This window comes from Micropterus salmoides, unplaced genomic scaffold, assembly GCF_014851395.1.
Source record: "Micropterus salmoides isolate LMB-PRFRI ecotype aquatic unplaced genomic scaffold, ASM1485139v1 Ms_hic_scaffold_7, whole genome shotgun sequence".
Taxonomy (NCBI): Eukaryota; Metazoa; Chordata; class Actinopteri; order Centrarchiformes; family Centrarchidae; genus Micropterus; species Micropterus salmoides.
The window spans coordinates 35,716,523-35,742,622 of NW_024044459.1; the positions used below are offsets into that span (position 1 = coordinate 35,716,523).

Sequence of the window (26,100 nt, forward strand, 5' to 3'; positions counted from 1 at the left end):
AACAGGACACTTTTAATATATCTCAATCTGCAGTGATCGTCTGACATAGATGTTACAGTGTGTAGGCTAGTCTTCATTTGCTCTAAAGGCCAAAGATTAAAGACTAAAGGCGCTTTTAATTTTAATGGAAAGTGAAAGTTTTTCACTTGCCGGCTTGTTAAAGAGCGACACAGGCTGCTTTCCAACAGGCCACCAGTGCCATAGTGTGGCTCACTAGATTTCACTTGTATAAGTAGAACAATAAAGCCTTAAAATGAAAAGGTATTTGCCTGATTTTCTAAATGTTTACATCTGCCCAGCTCTGTGACTGTGACAAGCGCCCGACCAACGCTTTACTGCTTTACTGCAACTTTTCTTTCCCTCCCTCAACATTTTTCTACAGGCTCCATTTTGTCCGGGACTGATGTGGACTGTGTGAGTGATTGACTGGTCTCTTAGTAAACCGCCTCCTATATGAGCCAGGAAGGCAATGCGAATAAAACTTTACATTAGGAAAGAGGGGGAGACCAAACATAGATTTTAAAATGAAATATGTATAATGCCTCCTCTGCCAATCAGGTGATCAACCTCACCACAAATCCACACACGTTCATTTCAGCGCCTCTGATGAAGTGCAGCTCACAGCTTCAGGTGGAGCAGAGAGGACACAGAGTTACAGCTATAATCTTATTCTCTGCTCATGTGCAATAACAATAATCTCTCGCTCGCTCCTGCGCACGTAACGTTAGTTAAACGAGTAAAGTTCAATTTTCGGCCTTTTGTTGTTTGATTTTTAAAAACCCTTTTCAAAAAACAGGCTTTTCAAAAAACCGGATGCCCAGGGCTAAATTTGCCGCTGTGTCACAGTGTTGAAAAAACTCAGATTAAACACAGAGAAACCAGCTGGAATCATCGTTTCAGATCAAAGTACAGAAAACCATCTTACAGAGTTTTAAGCCTTACCCTGTATAACAGAAGTAGCACATTTTCCTGAAGTCACAGTTAATTATCTGAAACCGACGGTGTGTCAGATCATATTTCTGTCTCAGATTTTATATGAATATATGAAGTTTTAGTCGAGTTCACTCACCTGCTGAAAGTCTTGCTGTCTGTATACAAAGCTGATTAAAATGAAAGTAAAGAAGGTTCTTCATGGTGAGTGGGTGAGGCCTGAAAAACAACATGCCAGGTAAATAACTACCTACATGTTCTTCCTCATACCTGAAATAATGACTGTGATTATGTTTCATCAGCTGAAGAACTCAAACACATTTCCATGAAACCTTGACAGACGGCTCAGTGGAAGATTCACATTAAAGTGGTGGAACATGAAGTCTGTGTGCAGGAGGTCTCTCTTTATCAAGACAATAAAAACTAAACACAATGCAAATGTTATGTTTCTTTCAACTCTTGTGGTTGCACGGAGACATCCAGCTGATTAAAGACAACACAATGTAAAAACAAAGTCGGTCCAGACATTGAACCAGGCAGGCAGATGATAAAGTGTCCATATTTTACATCATTATACAAAATTACATTCCTGACAATTGACCCATGATATATTTCAAATCATGCAAGCATCAACACAACAAACAATCGAGAGGTGCAGATACTTTTAACAGAAACCTGCCATCACCTGAAAGATGACAAACGAAAACAAACATAACATTAAATCAGGAACATCCAGTCTCAACATTATGCAGAAAAACTAGTCCATGCACTTCTCGGCTGGATTACTGTAAGTCTTTATTATCAGGCTGCTCGAAAAAGTCAGCTGATCCAGAATGCTGCAGCACGTGTTCTGACAGGAACCAGGAAAAGAGATCATATTTCTCCTGTTTTAGCTTCTCTGCATTGGCTTCCAGTAAAATCCAGAATAGAATTTAAAATCATTCTTCTTACCTACAAAGCTCTTAATGGTCAGGCACCATCTTATCTTAAAGAGCTCATAGTACCTTACTACCCCACCAGAGCACTGCGCTCCCAGAATGCACCTGTGGTTCCTAGAGTCTCCAAAAGTAGACTAGGAGCCAGAGCGTTCAGCTATCAAGCTCCTCTCCTGTGGAACCAGGTTCCAGTTTGGGTTCAGGAGGCAGACACCATCTCCACATTTAAGAGTAGGCTTAAGACTTTCCTCTTTGATAAAGCTTATAGTTAGGGCTGGCTCAGGTGAGTCCTGAACCATCCCTTAGAGGGACGAGAAAGCACAAGACTACGGGAAAGGGAAGAAGTCGAGTTAGTAACATGTTATAATGAAATAAGACCTAATGCAGCAGCAGTTCTGAGCTCCTGCTGCCTCACCAATGACTTCCATTTGTTTCCAAACATTTATTTAAATAACTAACTAACAACAACTAGAGATGCTTTTCTACTTACAATAATAATCACACATGAGTAGACCTACAGAACAATGAGGACAACAGGCTGCATTTAAATTGAATCAACTAAACTTAACTAATACAATATATTACACTGGCAAATTTAATGTCTTAAAATTGCAAAGGGGGAAAAAAGTACACAGCTCTTACACAGAAGGGGTAACAGTAGTTTTGTCAGATTTATGAATACCTGATTTCAAAGAACTTCGCTTTGGCAACATTATTAAACCTAAACAGCCAATAAAGCACATTGAATTGAATTGAGATTGTGGAAGCTGAGAGAGTCAAGTCAGCGCTGCGCGGCGCCGCATTAAGTCAAACGCACCTTTTAACACAAGTCAGGACCTCTGGGCGCCTCAGCAGGGGGTAGAGGGACCTCTGCTGGCTGAGCTTCTACATAACAAGTATGAATAAATGGTAGGAAACTAAATTATACATTAAATAATAATAACTAAAATATTTAATTGCTATCCAAAGCCTCATGTCACTAGTTCACGGGATCTTAATCTGAGTTAACATGTCAGTAATAATTTTTTATAATGTTTTGTTCGCCCCAAAAGGCAAAGTAAATATGTTTTTTTTTAGCTTTAGGACTATAATCACCTTGTTAACATCATGGTACATGGACCTACTGTTATTGTGAATGTTTTACACGTCACTTCCGCTTCAAAGACAGGAATAGACCACGCGACTTTATTCTTTAATTTTAAAAAAAGTTGTTTTTTCCCCCCGTTTTTAAACAAATTACAGATTTCTTTATGTTTTGAATAACGTAGCCTATAAATAACGGATTATGAGACGCAGACCGGTGATTACCGGTATTCCTGGTGTCTCCTTCTTATTGACAGCAGCTATTGTTGCTGCCTGTGACGATGACAGCTCACCGTGAGACGAGGGGGGCAGGCTGTGGAGAAACGGGGGCGTTTCCTTGAGCTGTTCTTACCTTTGCAGCTACGTTTCACCTGTCAGGCTGAAACTCCCAGACTGTCGCGACTGAAGACTGGACTCAGGATCATGGAGTCTCCGGTGAAGGATTCCCCCGTCAGACCGGGTTTTCACAGACTGGAGATCCAGAAAACGACGTGGGACGTTCCCGAGAGATACACGGTGCTGCGGTCGATTGGCGCCGGAGCCTACGGGACAGTGTGGTGAGTTTACCCGGGGAGGGGCCACAAGACCTCGAGTATACTGAGGGGAAAGTGCCGCAGTATTCTGCACAGCAAAGTGAAAGGGATCTGGGCCATTTGGTCTAATACTGTACAATTACAATAAAATACTGTAGGTCTACATAAAACAGATTTAAATACTGTAGAAATACATTAAAGAAGGGTCAAACTATCAACTTGGAAATTATTAAATTATTATTAAATTTTATTTTAGATAATAAAGCACATTCAAGTAATTACCCACCTCCATCATAAATGATCATTTAAGCAGTAGTAACACAGGTAAACACCATCAAATGTGTGATAATATAGTGATGCGGGTTTGTAAATAGTCAATGGTGTTTGCCTTTGTTGCTTTACAAATATCACTAAATGATTTTCTATATGGCGTCTACATTTCTGTAGACTTTGGTCTGCATTCCTCTCCCAGACTACAAGACATCTGCTAACAGAAGCACTATTGTCCGCCTGAGGCGAGTCAGCGTGTCAATACAGGTCCTCTGATGGGACAACACTTCCTCCACCAGCATGGAGAAACCCCGCCTACAACAATCCAAGATATCTCAGACACAGGTCTATTTAAAGATAAACCGCTAACAGAGAAGCTCTTAATACAGATATTATTACAGTTGGTCAGAATATAACAGATGTGACATCAGCCCTGAATACGTTTCTCACTAGCTTGTTGTTTTTTTTCTTTAAGAAGTACAAGAATTTTAAAACAGGATGCATCAATATTATTAAGATCAGTCATTTCCAACATGAAGAAAGGCGTCATGGGCTCCTGTGGCTCAGGAGGTAGAGTGGGCTGTCAACTATTCATAAGATAGGCGGTTTGATCTCTGGCTCTTCTGCGTGTCAGAGTGTCCTTGGGCAAAATTGTTCCCCGTGGTCTTTCAGTGTGTGAATGTGAGTTTCTGTTCCTGGTGAAAGTTCTTCAAGTGGTCATAAGACTACAGCTGCAGTCCATTTACCATCATCTGCTTTATATGGAACATATAATATATATATTCTCTACCATATGATCGTAAAAGGCCTTGTATGAAACTTTTTTACTAGGCAGCAGTGGTGGACAAAGTACACAAATATACTTGGGTAAAAGTTCAGATACCCTTGCTAATTATTACTACATTGAAAGTAGATGTCTGCAAATTAAATTTCCTGTCGAGTCAGTAAACAAAAGTACCTTTCTTTAAAAATACTGATGTATCAAAAGTAAGAAGTGATATTAGTCTGTGTCTGCTGACATGACAAACAGAATTTTAAAACAGACTTTCAAACTTTCCTATTTATTAAACAGTGGCGTTCATTCTAAACAGGTTACCTTTTCAATAACAATTCAAGTTTATCAGGGCCGGTATTTATCAAGCTTCTCAAAGGGCCATTTTAGTCTTAAGTGCTGAGAATTCATGAAATTTACTCCTAGTTTTAAACTTAATTAATTATAAAAGCAAGTTATCAAATGTCTTAAAGCTAAGAATCACTCTTACTCTCCCAGTTATTTACTTTCACTTTATTCACTTTATTATCTATCTGCATGGAAGACGGATCTTCAGCTGGACATCTCTGCAGAGGACTGGGAGTAGGAACGCCTTCTGGCCCAAACCTAAACATTAAATACCATTTATATATATATATATTTATAAGTTGTGTGTTTCTTAGTGTTTTTTCTATTGAAGCTTAAATTATGTTTATTTCATTTACACCCTGAAGATTTTCTAGTTAATGTTAACAGACAGAGCTGGTTACCACAAGAGGAGAGACTCTGCTCCCAGTGGGACAGAGGACACGTAGAGACAGAGCTGCACTTCATGCCCCAAATATAAAACACAAAGACAAAAACACTTCACATTTCACAAATATACCCCAAATTCAAATTTATATCAGACTCACAGAAACTCCCCTATTTAGTGGGAGAAATGCCCAAATGTCAAATAATTGCTGAAAATATATCTTCTCATGCCAAAATGAGGACAACTAGTGGAACCTCAGACTTCAAATTATTATTATTATGATTGCTTGATATTTTAGTAATTGTTTTGTTTTTACATTTGATACTGATTTTACTGAATTATGATCATTATTATTTTTTAATCAATTCATTCATTTTTGTCTATTAATACACACACACACACACACTCACTTACTGTTTTATTTATTTATTTTATTTAAATTTTTCATATATTTTTAATTTTTTAACACACACACATGCTTACTGTTTTATTTATTTATATTAATTTTTAATATATTTTTATTTTTTAACACACACACACACGCTTACTGTTTTATTTATTTATATTAATTTTTAATATATTTTTATTTTTTAAACACACACACACGCTTACTGTTTTATTTATTTATTTTATTTTTATTTTTAATATATATTTTCTTTAACACAAACACACACGCTTTAATTACTTAATGCTTTAATTACTTGTTTAATGAAATGGACGGGGTTGATTGTTCTTCTGTAGTTTGTATGATGCTTTGGCAATATTGTTGTTACACATTCATGCCAATAAAGCTAATTTGAATTATATTGAATTGAATTGATAAATTGGGTCCGAACAGGGAGAGAGAATATTATGATTGACTGAACAGTAAACTTCTGATTTTGTCTGTGTGTGTGAATTTATATATGTGTATCAATTAATCCCATTAATTGATTATTTTATTTCCCACTTAGTTCTGCTACTGACCAGAAGACCAAGGAGAAGGTTGCCATCAAGAAGCTGCATCGTCCTTTCCAGTCCCTCATCCACGCCAAACGGGCCTACAGGGAACTCAGGCTGCTCCGCCACATACAGCACGAAAATGTAAGTATTTACGTTTACATTTACTCGTTTGGCAGACGCTTTTATCCAAAGCAACTTACATTTTAGGAACAACATACAAGCATCATGAAGTAAGAGATCTACGAGTAACAGCAAGAAAAAGTAAAAGCTGAGTTAGAGAGGGACGCCGCTGCTCTGATGGCGTGTGGTAGCTCGCTCAACCATCGTGGTGCCACCGATGAGAACAGGGACGGAGATTGCTTAGTGTGTAGGGATGGCAGGCGCTCGTTCGTCGAGAAGGAACCTAAGCTTGGAGTTTAGGTAGATGGTGCAGACCCAGTAGTAGCTCTGTGTGCAGCATTAGTGACTTGAATCTGATTCTGGAGGCCCCGGGGAGCCGGTGCAGGTCACTGAGTAATGGAGTGACATGAGTCCTTTTGGGCTGATCAAAAACCAGACACGCTGCTGCGTTCTGAACCATTTGTAACAAGCTGGAAGACCTGCTAGGAGGGCATTACCATAGTTACGGCGAGTGATAACCATGGCCTGTACCAGAAGCTGGGTGTCGTACTGAGTGAGGTAGCAAGATTTGAGACTGTGATACCTTAGAAACAGAGTTCCAGGAGCCACAGAGACTTTGCAAACATGACATGCATACCAGATCCAACTCCAGGGTTGTGCAGGTTACAGACTCTGACCTCTGACCTCTTGACAGATGTAGTGTTTGATAGATATATTGTAGTAACAGACGTGTCGTTTGATAACGTGTTCATTATGTTTTTCCTTTAAGGTGATCTCCCTCATTGACGTCTTCACACCTGACGCCACACTGGAAAAATTCCAAACCTTGTGAGCTGGGATTCAGAAACCACATTCCTCTGCTAGTTGTCTCTGCTTGTTGAGACCCTGTGTGCATGTGTGTGCATGTATGAAAAGCTCAAGCGGGGATTTGAGAGGTTGTTATGTTGTTTTAGATGGTTTGTGCAGTTGTATTTCCTCACCACAGCAATGAGCTCTTTGACATCATCCAAAGTATTTAGGCCCACTTTATGTCCCTCACCTATTTGCTGATCTTTGTCTCTGTCGTTCTCTCTAGTTATATGGTAATGCCATTTGTAGCCCAGGATCTGGGCAACATTATGAAGCGGCGGAGATTAACTGATCGCGTCATCACGTACCTGTTCTACCAGCTTCTAAGAGGGCTCAAGGTAAGAGTGTGTTTATTTACATGAATCCTAAGATACGTTATAAAACCAATGTGAGCGCAACAGATCCAAGAGCAGACCCGGTTGCGGGAGTTTGATTCCATAGAGAAGATTTATTGAACTGTAAACAGAAAGGTGACATGTTGAAATCCTGAAGGGCAGCGGCAGAGAGCGGACAGGCAGGTGGGGAAGTTCCACGAAACAGAACGGGCAGGCTGAGCTTCCACGTGCAGAGACAACCAACACACATGTTTACATACTCGTTGCAGCTGATTGGGTAATACCTCTGACACACCCACCAAACAGGAGAACAAATATCTCGAAGCCCATCTTACACAGTTTTGAGGAAACATTGCTCAAGCAGAAAGTGTAAATAACTTGAGATTGAAATCTCCCCGGGGGTTTCAGAGGTTGACTGTGGAAAAGAATTCAGGTGAGGCAGGAATCTCCAGGCGATCTTACTGATCGCACCGCCACGCCCGCACATACAAACAGGAACAAGACAAACACTGGAGCAGAAAATGCAAGAAACACTAGGAGCAGCCAGATCATGACGTGTGTAATACAGACAATAAAACTACAAAAGAAATTTCTGTTAAAAACTTTGAAACAGCTGAAGTAAAAAGGAGTTCAAGATTCAGTTGAAATAAAAAGCAACATTCTGCAACACCTCGCTGTTTGATCAACTCAAACTCAGAGCCACTCAGAAAAAACCCTTGTAAGAAACTGTAGAAACTTCAAATAAAAACAGACAATAATCTCCCACAACCAGCCCAAGAACTCTAGCTGTTAGACATCAACTCCTGGATGCATCTTCTCAACGTCCCGTAACTACAAACAACAAATTTTACACAGAGTTCACCCCAGCCAATATTAATTACACATAAAGATGTGCCAGACGACGACTAAACAGATACAGAACAGATAAATAGATTAGCTCCATGCCGCCTTCCAGTCCCCCCATCTGTACGTGTGCTCGGAAATCTTTCATCAGTTGAACTGCTGCTGAAATATGAACAAACCACACTGGTTTCCTTAACAATCGCTAAACTGGAAATCTAAAACAAATACCCATCAACATCAGTGACACCTTCTATTATCTGAATACACATTAACACAAATCACATTTAAAGAACAACCAAAGAGATTCATTTCACATATGCTGGAGCCCATTTATCAACATGAGTTGCAACACAAAGCAGCGTATACGCATAGTCTGATAACCACCTCCCGCTTCTGCCGGTGACACCGGATGAAGGGGGTTATTTTACTCTCTTCTCCCATTCAGATAATCACACGCGTACCATAACAGATTTCTCTGAAACACTCATTAAAACATCAAAGTAACTGATGATCTCGCTATCATTATTATATTTATTATGACTGTTTCATCCTTGTTTGTGTTGTTTTTTATACCTACCAGGTCAAGTTCAGTTTACCGCCCTTTTGTTTGTCTGTCGTCAGGTATTTTATCCCCGTTTCGATCATGGTTGTATCTGTAAAGTCACTTCTGTTTTGTTTCGGCACCAACAAAATAGAAGATGATTTAATTGAAGTTGAAGCAGTGAGAGAAACTGAAATCATCAACTGATAAATTAATAATAGTTCTGGCGTCTGGTTTATTTTCTCTGCGCATCGTGAGCGAATCTGGGGAAAAAAAAACACACTGTAAATCTGTTATAATGATTTAAATGATATATGAAAATATGAAATATGAGGGCAGATATGAAATTGCAACATCTACTCTCCCACTATAATTACTACAAACAGTATTACTGCAGTATTACATACTTATTCCACATATTTGTCAGTTGTATCTAAATAGAGAGCGAGAAAGAGACGAGATTGTTGACAAGCGGAGAGAAATTCCCTTCTGGTGTGAACAGCCAGGCGAGAACTGACTGACCGCGGTGACAGAGTCTGTACTGTAAATAGTGTTAGGTTGTGTCTAAGCAGTTAAACTCCAGTTAAAATGTCACTTTCATTTTTTGCTGCTTATCTGGTTCCACGACTATGCGCTGAAGTAAAAACGCTACTCACAGACTAATGTCAGCTGCAAACGTTTTTGATCCCCCTTGTTATTTGCGTAAGTATTAAGTTAAGCCCTCCGCTGGGCTGTGAGGTTTGCTCTGAGAGCTGAAAAACACACAAAGCTTAGCCCTCACAAACAGCGGCGGGTGGAGACTTTGTGACGCGTAAAGATATATTTTTTGATCCACAGAGGTCCAGACATGCCATAACGAGGAAATGCTCTGCTAAACTTAGTGTATGTGCAGTATGTCTCTGCTGTTTTACACTGTGTGCTTAAATATATGTTCTCCTTCTTTACAGTATATCCATTCTGCAGGGATCATTCATCGGGTTGGTATTTGAACCTTATACACACCCCTCGCTGCACGTGTCTCACTCACAATCACTGTGTGTTTACCTGAGTTCTACATCTGAAGGAATAGTGTGACATTTTTGAAAATACGCTTATTTGCAGAGTTAAGTTGAATCACCCAATGACCTGGCTTGATGCACAGTTCCACACAACTTAGATGAAAAGATTGACAGCACTTCTTAAACATGAAGCTGTAGTTCTGCATGTAGAAGCGAGCTAGCTGTTGATGGTCAGTAAATACCTCCACTGTACTGTAGGATTTTTGCTTGTTAGCCACATTATCCTGATTTCTGTTAAGTACAGAAGGTGTGTTGAGAGGTTGTGGAGGCTTTGGAGTTGTTTAAAGGCCGTGCAGGGCTTTTGCTATTAATTACATTACATTGACTGTGTGCATTACAGGTGCTGGTAGGTGGGTTTTGTTACCTTTGGCCAGGGATAGCTTCTCTATCTGGCTGCTGACTGTAGCTTCATATTTACCGTGATTTCACTCTTTTCATCCATTATTGAGTGTCGAACTGTTGCTTTAACTATTTTGTATTTAGTAGAAGTCATGATCGGCTTTGTGCTGTTAACAAACCTCATGTGGTTTGATTTTAGGACCTGAAGCCCGGTAACCTTGCTGTGAATGAGAACTGTGAATTAAAGGTATGTTATTTAAAAAAAAAAAATGAATCAAAACAAAAAAAGTTGTAGACCAGATTGTTCAGGTCACATTAGTTTCATGAGTGACTGCACCATTATTTGTATCTGTCTACAAATACCAGATTCAGAGTTGAGCTTCATACTTATCTGTACCGAGGGTTCGAGTTATAATCCGAGCTTCGTGGGGGTCTCTAATATACTAACGTTACCATCAGAGAGAGAGAGACATTATTGCTTATTACGTGAGTCAACATTTCCCTCACGCACACACACACAGCAGTCCACCACTTGCCCCAGTAAGTACGCATATTATCATATGTAGCGCTGTACTAATTGTAGGATGCATCAAAAAGCCAATAATACTAAATAAATAAGCAGCAGTTAACACAGAGTCTAATACGGTCCAATACAACCGAGTTCATCAGGTCGCAGCCTCAACCTGTCAAAACTGTGCGCCCACGTAACTCGAACCCTGTCTGTACCAGATATATGTCAGCCATGTACTCGCTCAACCCTAGTAATTTACATTTTCATTTCATTTATTCATTTAGATGTCACTTTTATTCAAAGCCACTTACAGTTGCTAAGTATGTCAGAGGTCGCACGCCTCTGGAGCAACCAGGGGTTAAGTGTCTTGCTCAGGGACACAATGGTGGATGTCTCACAGCGGGGATTTTACCTTTTAGACATTTAACTCACCCTTTTCCTCATAACTTAATGTGCAAGAAATTCAGCAAATGCAACAAAAATTGAAAATTAATTAAGTTTCTGCTTCTGCTTGGTGAACCTAACTATTCTCAGATCCTGGACTTCGGCCTGGCGAGACAGACAGAGAGTGAAATGACTGGTTATGTTGTGACGCGCTGGTACAGATCACCAGAGATCATATTCAACTGGATGCACTACAGTCAGACAGGTAATCATTTTAACTTCCTTTAATACAAATAGTTATTTTCAGTTTGTTAAAAATGTAAGGGCATACCCCAACATGCTACGACGCAGTATTACATTTTAGTTTTTTTAATTCTCTCTCCCTCACAGTGGATGTCTGGTCGGCCGCCTGCATCCTGGCTGAGATGATTACTGGCAAGGTGCTTTTCCCAGGACAAGACAGTATCCTCACTGCATTGGAATAAAACTGTATATGCTCAATTACAGAAACCAGAAACTCGTACTGTAACGTGCATTTTTGATGTTTAAAATATAGAACATTTTGGTGCATCAATTCTAAAGTCTAAAAGGAGTACTCCAAATATTTCACACATGAGGGTCAGTTTAATTGTCCTGAGAAGCACAACTCAGAACAGTTGTATGTTTCTGGATCTCTCAGGGGAGAAAATTATAAGATTATATTATCTAGGGTTGTCTCAGCTAAGGTTTGGGATCTTGCCTGCATTACAAAGTTAAAGAAATGTTGATGGCCAAACAAAATTACTATTTGTTGTATTATGCAAAATGTAGTAGCCAATATTTTTGGAGCTTGGGATTAAAAGTCAGGATGTATATCAGCCTAAACTGCTTCAATTCTGACCACTCTTTTTTAAATACGTCTCTTGAGAGTTCCCCATTTTGTTGAAGTGCAGTACTAAATTGCTCGAGTGTTAGTCAGTTATTACTGACCCACAATGTTTTCTTGCCTCCAGTGTTTGAAAAATTCACCAAACCAAAACCTCAACTACAAATAGTACAGAGGAAATCTGATACAATGTCAGTATCATTGTAAATGCACAGAGAGACAAAACACAATCCACAAACACTCCATGCTCTACAAATATAAAAGATGATCTACAAATAGATTTAAAATCCACAAACTCGCCATGACAAACAGAAATCAGTGACTTCCTTGAAAACCAGTATTTGTAGAGCCCTATGAAATCTGTAAAAAAAAGATTGTTTTATTTTGTCCTACATTCCCTGTCCATCCGGCCGAATGGCCACTCATATTACTGTGGAAGCACATGCACATGATTTCCAACCCCTACAATTGCAAGTGGCTTTGAATGAAAGAGTAAATGTAAAGTATACAGTGTGTGCTGTGCATAATGAGGCTTCCTTAACCAGCCTGTTCAGGCATTGATCAGCTGAAGAAGATCCTTAATGTGACGGGAACACCAGACTTCTCCCTGGTTCAGAAGATGCAGAGTAAAGATGTAAGTTCTGTCTACAAGCTTTCCACTTTTCATATTTTGTTATTTAAGCCAACTTATAAACATAGTTTATATTTGTTTTCTATGTATTCTAACCTCATGCTATGGATTTACTTTGACCACTTTTAACTGTTTTCCAGGCACAGTCGTATGTGCAAGGTCTTCCTCCTCAAAGGAAGAAAAACTTCAAAGAAGTGTTTCCGTCCATGGATGAAAATGGTGCGCTGAACTGCTTCTACTTCTTCTTCACATTGAAATTCAGAACAATATTTAAATTTAATAAAAAATTCCAATTTATTTTGAATCATCTCTCATGTCTCTGCCACATTGTCTCTACCAAGGTGAACCATCTCGCCCCAGACAGACAGCTTCATGTCCAAGTAACTGCAGATAAAATAAAAAAATAATGTGTCTTTTCTTTCTGTGTGCTTCCAGCTGTAGACCTCCTGGAGAAGATGCTGATGCTGGACCCAGAGACGAGGCTGACAGCTAAGCAGGGACTGTCGCATCCCTTCCTGGCTGAATATCATGATCCAGAGAGCGAGCCAGACTCTGAGCTTTATGACGACTCCTTCGAGAGCATGGAGCTCGCCGTCGGGGAGTGGAAGAGTGAGTCTGATTACAGAGAAGAGGCTGGAGGAGTTTTATAACGCACACATGAAGCCAAAAACACAATAACTTATTTCAATTCATGTAAAGTTTTCATGTGAATTAAAAATGCTTGGTGTGAATCCACACTTTATATATTTAATCCCGCTCTCCTTTTTTATCCAATCAGGTCTTATCCACATGGAGATCATGACCTTTGACCCCGACAACCCCAGTTTGACAGCCATATAGGACGCTTTGAGGTGCTGGTGCTGTTTGTTTGTATCCTGTCAAGCGCAGAGAAACAAATACAAAACACATAAAAATATTCATGTCTTTTGTTGGAGCGTCTGACATGTATTGCAATTAAAAAGGTGCATTACTCACGGGCGGCTTTATTTGGTGTGGTGGCCTGTGCAGTAGATGAGCACCAAAAACGCTGAATTATAAAACGCTGTCCTCTCATTTCAAAAACTGCATAATGTGTTTACAAAATTCTCTTAAGTCAAGCTCCATTTATTACATTTTTTTCTGAGCCTATCGACTGCATCTCATAGTTTCAGCAGAACATCAACATTTTTTCTTTAAAATTTCAGAGGCTCGATCCACCCAGTGATGAAAACCATGAGAGGATGCTAAAGGCTATGAATAAAGTAATAAATTGATCTTGAGTTAAGATCATTTTCCAAAACTTATATTTCAAAAGGTCAAGGATAAACTTTCAACCTTTACAAAATAGAAATTTTACTGAGTGCTGCAAATGGTAAAATAAATGTGTCAAAATATCAGTATTACAAATACATTTTAATAAATGTGAGCGATACACAAGAACAGACTCAGATTGTGTGTGTGTGTGTGTTTTCCTTGTAGAACATATAGGAACATAAGATAGATGACCCTGGCTCTTCATAAAAATGTTTTTGTGTTACATATTCATATTAATAATGTAAATGGTACAAAATGCAACTTCACTTAACATACGTCTAGCAAAGATTCTCTGAAGAGGAAGGAGATTTGAGGTTGATAGTGGTGGAAAACAAACAGTGTGTCTCTTAAATATTTTAAACACACACAGGATAAATGGACAAAATACTGTACGATACTACGATCCCACAATTATTCAGAAATAAACATGATTACTGAATTTAGCATATTAGTGTCATATTATTCGAGACATTGGATATTATTCTTATTGATGGCTTTTCAGCTTTGTTTGCACAAACGGCCGGTGCTTGGACGTTGCACCTGAACGCCACGTTTTCTCCAGTTCACCAGTTTATTAATACTGTCAAAGCCAGCGTTCATCTTCTGCAATGCAGATTGCTCTGCTGCTCCAGTTGTAGCTGAAATGAGCCTTTAACTGGTTGCATTTGAAGAAGAACCTCCAGCCTGTCACATACTGAGTGGTGAGTCAGAGGAAACGTGATGGGTTGTGGAGAAATTAGTCTGACGTAAAGGGCACCTTTACTTATCCAGGACTTTTGATAACGGCCACCAGGAGGAAGTAGCGCTCAGCCAAGATCAACAGAGCTGCATCCTTCATGAAACGTGAAGACAGACGGCCTGCAGAGACTTAACTAGGTGCATTCACTCAAGTTCAGTAGTTTTAGATTTAATTTCACTTTGATACACCAACACCAACACCACACTGGACAGTCGGTTAAACATTTGGGATGACGCCTCCCCTCCTCTTTATTGTGGTCAAATAACTTCTTCTTTGTTTCATGTCCGATAGTGACTTTAGTTTTTCCCAGAGAGGAGAAGAAGAACTGCACAGCACAATCATTCTAATCAGTAATTAGTTGGCCGAGACCACTTAGGTGGTCATGTAAAATAAGAGATATTTATATAAAACAAACACAATACAACAATAGAACACACACCACCCTTTTATCTCCACCTCCTGCTGAGGACACAACCAGCCAGTGGTGAGTGCTGCAATTGTTTGAAACTAATTTGCTGGCTTTAGCTAAAAAAAGCGTAGAAACCACCAAATATTATGCCCTGAACTACTGATCGAGGTTTCTTTGTACATAAAGAGGATGGCATCCTCCCCTGTGCTTCCCCAACGCCCTCTGGATCTACTACAGCAAAGAAGGTTACCAAATGTTTAACAACCTACACATGTGAACTGTTTTGTGTCATTTATACCTCCTTAAATCCAAATGAAACACTTAAGGTAATAAAAACTCCAAATCTCCATCACAAACAGCAAATGTTATTTATCTGTTCACGCAGCTTGTCAAAAATAACCATTCATGCATAACTAGTTGAACATTTTTGAAGTTTGCTGTAGCACGTCAAACTTTTTAATGTCCTGCCCCATTCAAGCTGTGATTGGTTATATCCCACAAAGTGATGAGCATGTTTATGCAAAAGTTTAGATTTTAAAAGCACCTGATCTTCCCTGAATCTATCAATTTGGGTAGAGCGCTGGTCTGCAGACATCATCCAGCTATCGGGAGGTGGACATGCTCCAACTGTCCTACACAAACGGCAGGGGACATCATCATGTGGCGTGTTTTGTGTGCAAGGTAAAGCAGCTCACTCAGTGCTTACAGCTGTGGAATTGAGCTTTTAACTGTGTGTGTGGTCGTATGGTGACAAAACCTCGGCCTTATGGGATGAATCCTACATTTTAAATGACGAATCGTGTCACATGATGAGTTGCAGATTCTGTAATGGGATGAATGCAGTTTTAATGAAGACAAAAATAATGTAATTGTAATTTCAGTAAGAAATTGCATTACACCTATGACGGTTAGGCATTTGAAATCTGAAAATCAGTGTTTTTACAGCCAGAGAAGCAGTCAAACCCTCAGACTAAATGTGTTTTATGACTCTGGAACTGGGCCCCATAACGGGAATCTGTTTTTGTTTGCACTATAGATTTTGAAAACAAAGCGGTGTGCTTTGGGGTCAAACTGCGTCGACGGTTTTGTGAAATTCAGACAACCAGAATATTAAAACTGCGCTGCCTGTCAGTTTCCATATGACTCTACCATTTTTTTTGAAATGGGTGCAAGGGAAACTGCTGATTTTGACTAAAACATACCTTTAGTCTCAGTGTGTCGGGTCATGAAATAGTGGAAAGCCTTTTTTTTTTTTTTTTTTTTTTGACTGAAAATACTGAAATGTATTTAGAAAAAATGTTACAACATTACTTATTCTTGCTGGCAGCCATTGTATCAATCTTGTTGAAGGTCTCTTTGTGATTCACTGTTACCTGTCAATAAAAACAAATGAAAGTAAAGGCAAATGTTTCTATAAAGGGTCCCTTACGTTATTTAATGATGAAGCAAAGACACCTGAATATCTCAGGTTCAGAATAGATTCGTTTTCTGATCGGTCAGTTGTGCCCAAGAAGTAAATAAAAAATCTTAACACCTCAGAAGAAACCTGTTTATTTGAAACTATGCATCCTCCTCCATCCTCCATCTCCTCCTCCAGACTTTATTTTAACATGCAAGATAACTTTTAAATTATTGAAAGCAAAGATCCCTTTTGAAAGAAGGCGACAGTGGTTAAAATATTTGCTGATAAAAAGGTTTGTGTAACAAAGATGCTTCAAGAAAACAGACTTTTTAATTATAGGGCTGCAGTGTTTCATTAAACCTTTTTGAAATGTGTTAGCTCGCTAACTTTAATCCTATATTTTTTAACTGTAGCCTCAGTTATGGGAACTGGACCCACAATCACAACTCTGAGGCAGCGCTGGCAACATGAGACAGAGTAATCTGGATACATAGGATGTTGGTCACAGGAAAATGATTTGAGAACCTCAAGTGCAAAACAAGAAGTTTACTGTAGGCAAACAGACTATCTGAACATGGAGTGCAGGGCCGGGGTCGGTGCTGAGTGATGAGCAGGTATGCAGGAGACTGGCAGCAGGAGTGGATCGCCACACCCAGATGAACACTTCGAGGGAACAAGAGGGAAGTAGCCCTACTGCTGGACTATAACACACTCAGAACATGGTGAGGGGTGGTGTCCACAACTACGCTGACAGAGGACCGTGATACATGTGTTCCAGCAGCGTCTTCATATCACAGCAGACCTGTTTTTTGATATTTTATTACATCCAAACCATTAAAATCCCCAAACTGCTTCAACAGAAATGTCCATACAAGCGTATAAATGCCTCGAGTGTTTAATTTGACCACGACAACATTGAAATGCATATATAACAAATACCAATAACTGAACCCAGAAATAACCACCTGCATGTGTAACACAAAGTGCTGCACTCATCAGAACAGGATAGAGCATCGAGTCTCATACCAGACAAGTCCAAGTCCCCTATCTAGCTTGAGTTTTCAGTCTTACAGTAAACCTGACGTGGATTATTAAAGGTAAATAATTAAACCTGACATACTTTAACTTGCCCTGTCAGTTAAAAAGCCTCTGTCAGTTATGTAAGATCATAACGTTGGCCGCCTGCTGCTGCAGTCGACTCTGGTATTTATGAGCCGGAGGCGGCCACCTGGATTTCAAGAGGCTGCTGATGCATGTTGGGACATTTTCTGAGTTTCTGGAGTCTCGTGGGTCCTGAGCAGTAATTATCTACGAGCGTTTCTTCGGGTTTTGGCGGCTTCACAAACAAGTACATTGTGAAGGTGAAGAAAATTTCCTTACAGTTCATTTCAGCCACAGTCACTTACATTTTCCAGCAGTTGTACCCCAGCAGTTGTACCTTTTCATCACTTTTTAAGTGATGTTGTTGACACTCGAGTCAAGACAAGTTAATTTAACTAGTGGTGATTTCTGATGCAGTAGTTGTGTTTAGATTAGGTGAACTTCTGAGGTTAAGCCTTTTATGATTCAGGACAACACTGTTCTCTACAGTATGTTATGTTTTAGGTATTTTAAGAATAGTTTTTACTAGAGTACTTTATGCGATCCAACATTAGACAACGGTGATTAAAAAGTGTAATTTCATTTTCAATTATTATCTGACATAATGTTCCTTTTCTGTTTGGTAGGTTATTTTGCCAAATATCAGCTGATCCAGTGTAGAACTTGACAAAACAGTCGACTAGTCTATTATTAAAATTAATTGGTAATGATGTACTAATCAGTTATCATAGACCAGACAATCAGTTAATCAGTGAAATGATCAGCAGATTAACAGACAGCAACATTTGCAGCTCTAATCCAGTGATGTGTTTGTCCTTTCAGCAGCTGTTTTTTCCTGAAGCTCAAAGAAACATGTTGATTTACAGTAAGTTATTATTAAAATCTACTAAAACGTCCTGTTCAGCTGCAAACATTTCATTTAGACTCGTTATTTTTCTACCTCCTTTTAATGCCACAGACAGAGCCCTGATTGCCTCGGTTGTTTTCCAACTCAGGATTCGGACATCAGTGAATGCAACACCAGAACGTGTTGCTGAAAAATGTTCAGGCTGCTGTGGGAACTTCTGACGGTCAGCTATGATTTTAGGATTAGGGCTCAGCGTTTGTTCATTGTGTAAATATGCCTGAGTCTGTTTTTGAGTTTATGCTCATTTTGTAAATTTGAGCCTGCTAGCGAACACAGTTTCCACCCCTGGATAACAGATCCAGATGTTTTTCCTTCAAGTTTGAGTTTCTTAATGAGGAATATGGAGCAGAATGAGGTGCAGCTGGGGTTTAAAGTGTTAAAGGTCCTGAAACCTGTGGATTTATGGATCTCTCCCTCCTGCAGCTCCGCAGGGTTTTACATGTTTACATGTTCATCACATCTGGGGTCAGGAGGCCCTGCGTGCCTGCAGCGGCGGGACAGGCGTCTGCATGTCTGCTGTCAGGACGGACACATAAATACCTGGTCGTCCAGATGCTGCCTTCACTGTCGGACTGTCTGCAGGTGGAAGACAGAAGAGGAAGCTGAGAGACGCCAACATGGTCCCACTGAGGCTGGTCGCCTTCGGCTGTGAGTGTCCTCTCTGCTTTAGGCAGATTTAACGTTTCTTAACCCTTCTTTTGGTTCGTGTTGTTGTTTAGTGATGTTTGTTCTCTCTGGACGTCCTGACTGCTTCTGAATGCTAGTCTAGTATTTAGTTCAAGCTTGGAAAAAAGACTTGTAGTAGAGTAAGTTATAAATCAGAATGTAGATTTATTGACTGGAAATCTCAGTAAAAATAGTAAACAAGAAATAACTATACTTTTGTTGTTGTTTCTTTGAACGGGTTTATAATCCCTTTCTCATTCTTATGGAGCTTTTTGGTTAAAACTCTAACTTGCTGTCGACGGAGCATTTGATCATTTTCTCACTGATAAGTCAAATGTTCATGTGTCAGAGGTTTATTACATTTTAACATCGTTCACTAAATAAGAGGATGTTATAAGACTGCTGGTTTGCTTCATTAGATTTTTACTGTAATATTTGGCATTTATTGTCAGTACTTTCTACATGTATTTATAATAAATAGATGGAAGCTGAAGGTGAGCTGATCCCAGATTCTGAAAACACAGATCTTCATAACGGTTTATATCCATCCCAACTAATGACTCACATCTTTATATATCTTTAGTTACTATATATAAAACCTTCTCTGATTTATCTCCATTCATCTGCTGTTATCAGAACAATTTTTAAGATGAAAAAAATTTATTGATTCATGTTTTTAACAAACTGGTTCTTTGATGCCTGTTTACATGTTGAAGCTTAATGTTAAACTGATAAAACTCAGATAACCTTGTGTTGTGTTTTCAGTGCTGGCTGCAGCTTGGTATTTCACTCGTGCTGCTGGTAAGTTTTATTTTTTTTACACTAAAGAACGTTGTCTCTGCTCCTCAGCTGGAAACCAGAGTTTGAGCAGAATTTATAGTTTTAGTGTATAGTGTACAGAGTTTGTATGTTATTAAATTACAGCCTTTAAAATAGCAATTTAACTATAACTTCCATGAACATAGAGCACAACTTTACTTTGGTATGTTGTCTTTACTTGAATTGTTCTGTCTCACACAGTCTGACAAACAGATCTACATGCTGTTAAAACTAGAAATGTATGTTGGAGATGTTTGACTCTAAATGCAAAATAAGGACAAAAGCACAAGACTCAAGGAAACACTGATGATTTCACTGCTTGAAGTCTGACTTGTGTGTGTTTGGACAGAGGGAAAGGTCATCTACGCCTGTCTCAATGACACCGCTGAGATGTTATGTGGTAAGAAAACACACTGCTGTCCTTTTGGGAACAGTTCATCCATTTAGTCTTTTGCCACATTTATTGTTTCTCTGATTTCAACCTAATAAAATGTACCTTTTTTAAAACAAAGGTTTTGGGCAAATTATCCCTCGTAAAACAGTTTTTTACACTTTGTTTATGTACAGATTAAACACAAGATACAACATCAGTTAATCTGTGAGCTTTAGAGCTGGTAGGTGGATGTTGTTACCTTTGGACGGAGCCAGGCTAGCCCCCCCCCCCCGTTTTCAGTCTTTATACTACGCTAAGCTTAAAGATGAGAGTGGCATCAATCTGAACATGTAACTGTCGGCCTGAAAGAAACGAAAATATTCTGTTAACCTTGTTGAGACTTTCTGTCCCCACAGTGTCGGTGGGTGAACAGGTTCAGGTCCCCACAGTGTCATATAAAGGGCTTATTAAATCTGCTCTGTGTATCACTGTCACCAAAATCAATAAATGATGAAATAATGGCTGTAACATCCCGTCCAGTAAGAATAACCCATAAGAAGTGGACATCTCAGCCAACCAGTGGCTCATTGGACAAATGTGATCAGCAAATAGAGCAGAGCTCACAGATGTCTGTGAGGACACGCAAGTCACACCATCAAAGTGAACTGGATTAAATCAGTCATTTGTTACAAAACCTAAGCAAAAAGTTTCCAAATGAGATGTGGTGTTGAATCTCCTCCTCCTGCAGATGTTGGCAGAAAGATAAAGCTGCAACACATCCTGTATAAGGTCGGAGTGGGGACCAGGTGTGGGCAGGGAAAAGCCCAACCAGACGACGGACCCGACACCTTCTGCTCCTTCCCCTGGGCTGAGATGGTGGTGGAGGATCTGTAAGAAAACTTCTCCTCATCTTTGGACATTCATTCATTTATTTTTTCCAACTTGAGGAAGAACTCCACAACAAGCTGAGAGATTTTACCAGGAGAAATCAATGATGTGGTTATTACAGGACAAATATAGAGAGAGAGAACCTCATTTAAAATCCCACTGACATTTATAACTACTAACTAAAGCAAATAATTAACGTCTTTCTCAACAGTTTGTTGTGTGGCTTGCTTTATATGTTGTATATTTTTAATATGGACTAATATTGTTTTTTACTTTTCAGTTTTCTAGCAGCCTTTTAAACTCATTCTCATCCCCAAGTTCTCACAAAAGTCTAAAAAAGGGATTGTTGAAGTGGACAGGTAGGCCAGAAACCGGACTCTGACCCATGTGGGAAGAAAATGTGTTTAGTGAAATTACGTTAGTAACTTCAATTTACAAAAGTAAGTTTTTTAACCCTAACAATATATTTTCCTAAACCTAACCTAATTGCACAAACGTTATCCACAAGTTTTATTTTGAAAGTCTGGTAGTAAGTTGCCTGTTTATTATTGCTAACTTGACCATGGATCTCTGCACGTCCAAAAACGATGCTAAAGGGTACCCGGGGCGTTAAAAAGCAACACCAAGGGGTCTTGACAAAGCGTCCATATGTGACAAGTTGTGAGTGAGAATGTGTTGGACTTTTAACGAGCATCATCTCCCATAAGCCCTAGACCTCGACAACAGAGGCGAGTCCATGAGCGAGGCTAGTCTGAGTGGTTAGTCCACACAGCAGGACAGAGAGCACTCAACACTGTGACGTGTTGGTGAGCTTTATGGAGATGCTGCTCATATCATAGGAGCTGTAGTTTTTGTAGTTTCCCTGCAATCACAAAGTAATCTCTGTTAAAATCACTAAGGTTTCATATTGTGGGAGCTGCTGCTGTAGTGGAGCTGATTTGTTGTAGAATATGGAAAGTAAACTCCAGGAACTCAAAACAAAGCAAAACCAGTCACCCAATCTGGTCTTCAGACTCCACAATAGTAAAACTCGGATGTGTGCAGGACTGCAGGCGACCAGCTGCCAGTCCAGGGACTACGGCTGAAGCGTTCAGGTGCAGTCCACCTTCTGACTGTCTCCTCTCTCTGTCTGTCTCCAGCTGTGGTAACAGGAGATCCTGTGAGGTCCCGGTCACTGAGCGGGTGTTTGGCGAATATCCCTGTAAGGAGCAGACCAGGTACCTGGAGGTGTCCTACACCTGCGCCACACCAACACCGCCACCTCCTCCTCCACCACCTCCAACCAAACCTGACTGTACGTACACATGTCACTGGCATAGGCCTGATACATTTCCTAGTCCCTAATCCTCTATCCTTAACCCTTGAACCAGGTCTTAATCCTCCAAACAGCCCCTTAATGAAGTGGAAGTGAGGACAAAGGTCAACATTTTCATAAACCCTCTGACATGAGAAAACTTTATTCTTATCCAATAAGAGACAAAAAGCTCGTAGTGAACTTCACACCTGTGTCACAGTGCACATCTCCACTGTTGCAACCATAATAACTTCCCCATCGTAAATATGAGTGTAACCGGAGCCGACTGCTGCGACGCAGTATTTGATTGTTTCATTGAATAACAGTAGTGGGAGAGGTAAAGTAGTTTTAAAATATTTGTTACAAGTCCTGGAAAATCTTAATTCAGTAAAAGCACAAGTATTATCATAAAATACAGTTACAGTACTAAACGTAAAAGTACTCATAATGCAGAATAATAATATTACTGGACTGGACTAATTATTGCTGCATTCATGTGTTCATCACTTTAATGTTGCAGCCAGGGCCGTAACCAGGGTTTAGAAATTAGTGAGATCCGGATTTTCCATTTTATTTAAATAGAGCCACATTTATGGTAAATCAAACCATAATTACACCTAAACACAACCAAAGTTACAATTATACAATACAGTCACACAAACTAAAGATCTATAATGAAATACACACAAGATTACAGGAGCTGCATTGGTGTGATGGGAGGATCGGCTGTTACAGTATCTTAATAGTCATCTAGGCATAAATCATTCACCCACCCTCCAACTGGGGCGATTTTAGACCATTTTTAGGAGCAGGATGTTTGTTCTCAGTCTAAACTGGGTGAATACATTTACAAAATAATTAACAACTCAGAAATGTATATGTATAAATGTATAATAATACTAGAGTAAAAGTACTTTCAGTTCTTTTAAATCAGGGCTGAAAATGTTCCTGTTTTCCTGCATTTTAATAAATTAAAATTGGAATTATTTATGCAATAATCTATTTTATCTATTTCATTTGATTTTAATCTTTTACTTTGTTTTAATATTTAACAATCAACTTTATTCATCACATACAACGCATGTGAAATTATTGTGCAGCACCTGGAGAACAGTTAGGGGTTCAGGGCCTTGCTCAGGGGCCCCTCCAGCAGTGGTCTGTGCTGGATTTGTGCCGGCAACCCTCCGGTACCCAAGCCAAGTCCTATTTCTTTCTTTTTGTATCATCTTGTGTTTCTTCTAAAGACTTTTCTGTCTTAAAACACTTTGAATCACCTTGTTGTACAAATAAACTTTCTTCCTCTGTCCAAATTAAACTCTTTAAACTCAGCGCCCCCTGGTGGCAAAGTTCAGAACAATAATATTTATATTGTATTTGTTATTTACTTGTCCTGGATATAAAGATCCTGACTCTGGTCCCTGGTTCTGTTTCTCTGCAGGTAAAGAAAAACCAGCCGGTGAAGCCTGACGTTTTAAAAACTGTATTGTTCATCACTGTGGAACAGAACAGCATGAAGATGTTGTCCCGTCACACCTGTTTGTTCTTCACTGTCAAACAAACTTAGAAGCTTCAGCCGGGTTCAGAGAGGAGGCCTGAGTGTTTGGATTCATGTATCTGAATGTGTAAAAGATATTTGGGCTTATTTACTCAAGAAGGATTTTAAGTCTGTGAAATAAAAGTTTTCCTTCAACATTCATTTTTCATCAGCAGATGGAGTTTGTTGTGTGGGAGTTGAAGTTTCTATATTTTATTTATATTATGGACTTCTGATGTACGTTATACAAATTATTTACGTCAATGCACATTATTTATTAATCAGGATTCTGGTGTTTTGTATCGGGATTGTTTTAATTAGTCAATTAGTTTGAAAATGAATGAAAGAAAAGTAGGTAAAGCATAAAAATCCTCCTGCTGATCATTGGAGATCTTTTGATAAACAAACTGAAACTTCTGGGAAGTCAAAATGAGAAGTTTTCAAACATTTTCTATAAAACAGTTTCTGTCCAGCAGAGTCCTTTAATACTCTTATTGTTTCTGTTGTGCAAAAGACATCAGATTGAATCATTGATGTTTGCATAGATCAGTAGTTTGTAAACAGCAGTAAACTACAGGTTAACTTGTTTACGCCATTAGTCAGTTAAAATAATTAATCTGAAGGCATTTTGATGATCGATTCGTCCTCATTTCATTTTTCAGCTTCTCAAATGTTGTAAATGTTTTATATCAAAAAAACCTTTGGGACATTTCAATGTTCAATGTTTTTAGGAACGTGTGATGAGAATTGTTCAATATTTTCTGACATTTTATTGTCTAAACCAGTAATTATCAAATTAATAATGTAAACAATCATTTGACATCTGACAAAAAAACAGTCTCCTTTTTTCCATGAAACATGAAATAGGGGATTTTCATTTGAAACTGTTGTTTTAGTTGAGAAAAGTGTGTCTGCAGGTTTTTGGGTTAAAAAGTAATTAAATCCATATTTTTACAGCTAATATCCTCCATTTATATTTGATCAGAATCACTATTTAAAGAAGAAGCAGTAACACCCGGTCATGCAGGGTCTCTATCAAAGAACCTAAACATGTTAGTAGATTTAAATAGGCCTGCAGATATTTACGTTATATGATCTCATTTGTCCACCGTCTGTGGTCCTGATGTTCACTATGATGAGCTCGTTCAGGCAGCAGATATTTGGTTGATGAGAAATGACTTTACCTTTGAGTTCCCTCGTTCATCCATGTCCTACGTCGTCTACATGGCCTACCCTCTTTGTCTAGAGGACTTTGTCCAGAGCCCTGCAGAGCGTGGAGTCATTACGTTGAGCTTGGGGACGTTGGTGGGGAATCTTCCTGAGGATACAGCAGAACATGTGGGTGCGAGACAAGAGACAAGACAAGAGACGGTCCACTTGGACAACAACACGTTGCTGGACTGGCTTTCACAAAATGACCTCTTAGACCAGAGTATCTGTGGCCAACGGAGACACCAACAGACTTCAGAAGGCCATCCAGCACAGAGTTCCCCTCGTTGGCCTTCCTCTGATGTTTGATAACCTGTTCAGGATGAGAGTGAGGGGCTGGCCGAAGGGCTGGAGATCGGCTCAGTGAACAAAGTAACCCTGCAGTGAAGTTGCAGAAGGGTAAAGTTAAATGATCTTTTTTAGATAACTTTGGCCACACACACACAGGAAGGTGCAGACCGGTGAGAGTTACTACAACTCCATCCAATTCAAACAAGTCACACAGCTCTTGACGAGCTTTATTCCTCATGTGTTTTCAGCTATTTAGCCGTCATCAGAGGTTGTTTCATGTTTCTTTTTATACATAATCAGTTAAATAGTCATGTGACTTTACCAAAGAAAATGTTTCAGTGAGGAATTTGTCATTTTGCTAATAAAAAAACATTATTAAGATTATTTAATATTTATAGGTGGAGAACAAATATGATTTGTATTTTTTTTTTGCCTTTTCGTAAAGACACAAACATTTGACAGATGTAAAGAAACTAGTTTATTAAAAAACAACATATTTAC

General features: G+C 39.2%; 2 protein-coding genes across 3 annotated transcripts; both read left to right on the forward strand.

Annotated features, from left to right (window-relative positions):
- The first annotated feature begins 3,264 nt into the window (after positions 1–3,264).
- On the forward strand, positions 3,265–14,097 carry zgc:171775 (STKc_p38 domain-containing protein). The gene is made up of 12 exons (XM_038703353.1): positions 3,265–3,505; positions 6,210–6,339; positions 7,088–7,146; positions 7,394–7,505; positions 9,834–9,863; positions 10,483–10,530; positions 11,329–11,443; positions 11,569–11,640; positions 12,598–12,677; positions 12,815–12,893; positions 13,110–13,283; positions 13,453–14,097. Exons 1-12 carry the CDS (start codon positions 3,372–3,374, stop codon positions 13,512–13,514), a joined length of 1,095 nt encoding a protein of 364 aa, XP_038559281.1. The 5' UTR covers positions 3,265–3,371; the 3' UTR covers positions 13,515–14,097.
- Positions 14,098–15,146: 1,049 nt separating this feature from the next.
- LOC119891607 (L-rhamnose-binding lectin SML-like) lies at positions 15,147–24,261 on the forward strand. Of its 2 annotated transcripts, XM_038703381.1 has the most exons (10): positions 15,147–15,190; positions 15,302–15,360; positions 15,692–15,796; positions 18,444–18,483; positions 18,577–19,173; positions 19,957–19,992; positions 20,360–20,410; positions 21,132–21,273; positions 22,411–22,565; positions 24,004–24,261. In XM_038703381.1, exons 5-10 carry the CDS (start codon positions 19,143–19,145, stop codon positions 24,030–24,032), a joined length of 444 nt encoding a protein of 147 aa, XP_038559309.1. In that variant the 5' UTR covers positions 15,147–15,190; positions 15,302–15,360; positions 15,692–15,796; positions 18,444–18,483; positions 18,577–19,142; the 3' UTR covers positions 24,033–24,261. The 2 variants fall into 2 exon arrangements, with proteins under 2 accessions (XP_038559309.1, XP_038559310.1); XM_038703382.1 differs by lacking the exon at positions 15,302–15,360 and having other exon boundaries at positions 15,151–15,190.
- The last annotated feature ends 1,839 nt before the right edge of the window (positions 24,262–26,100 follow it).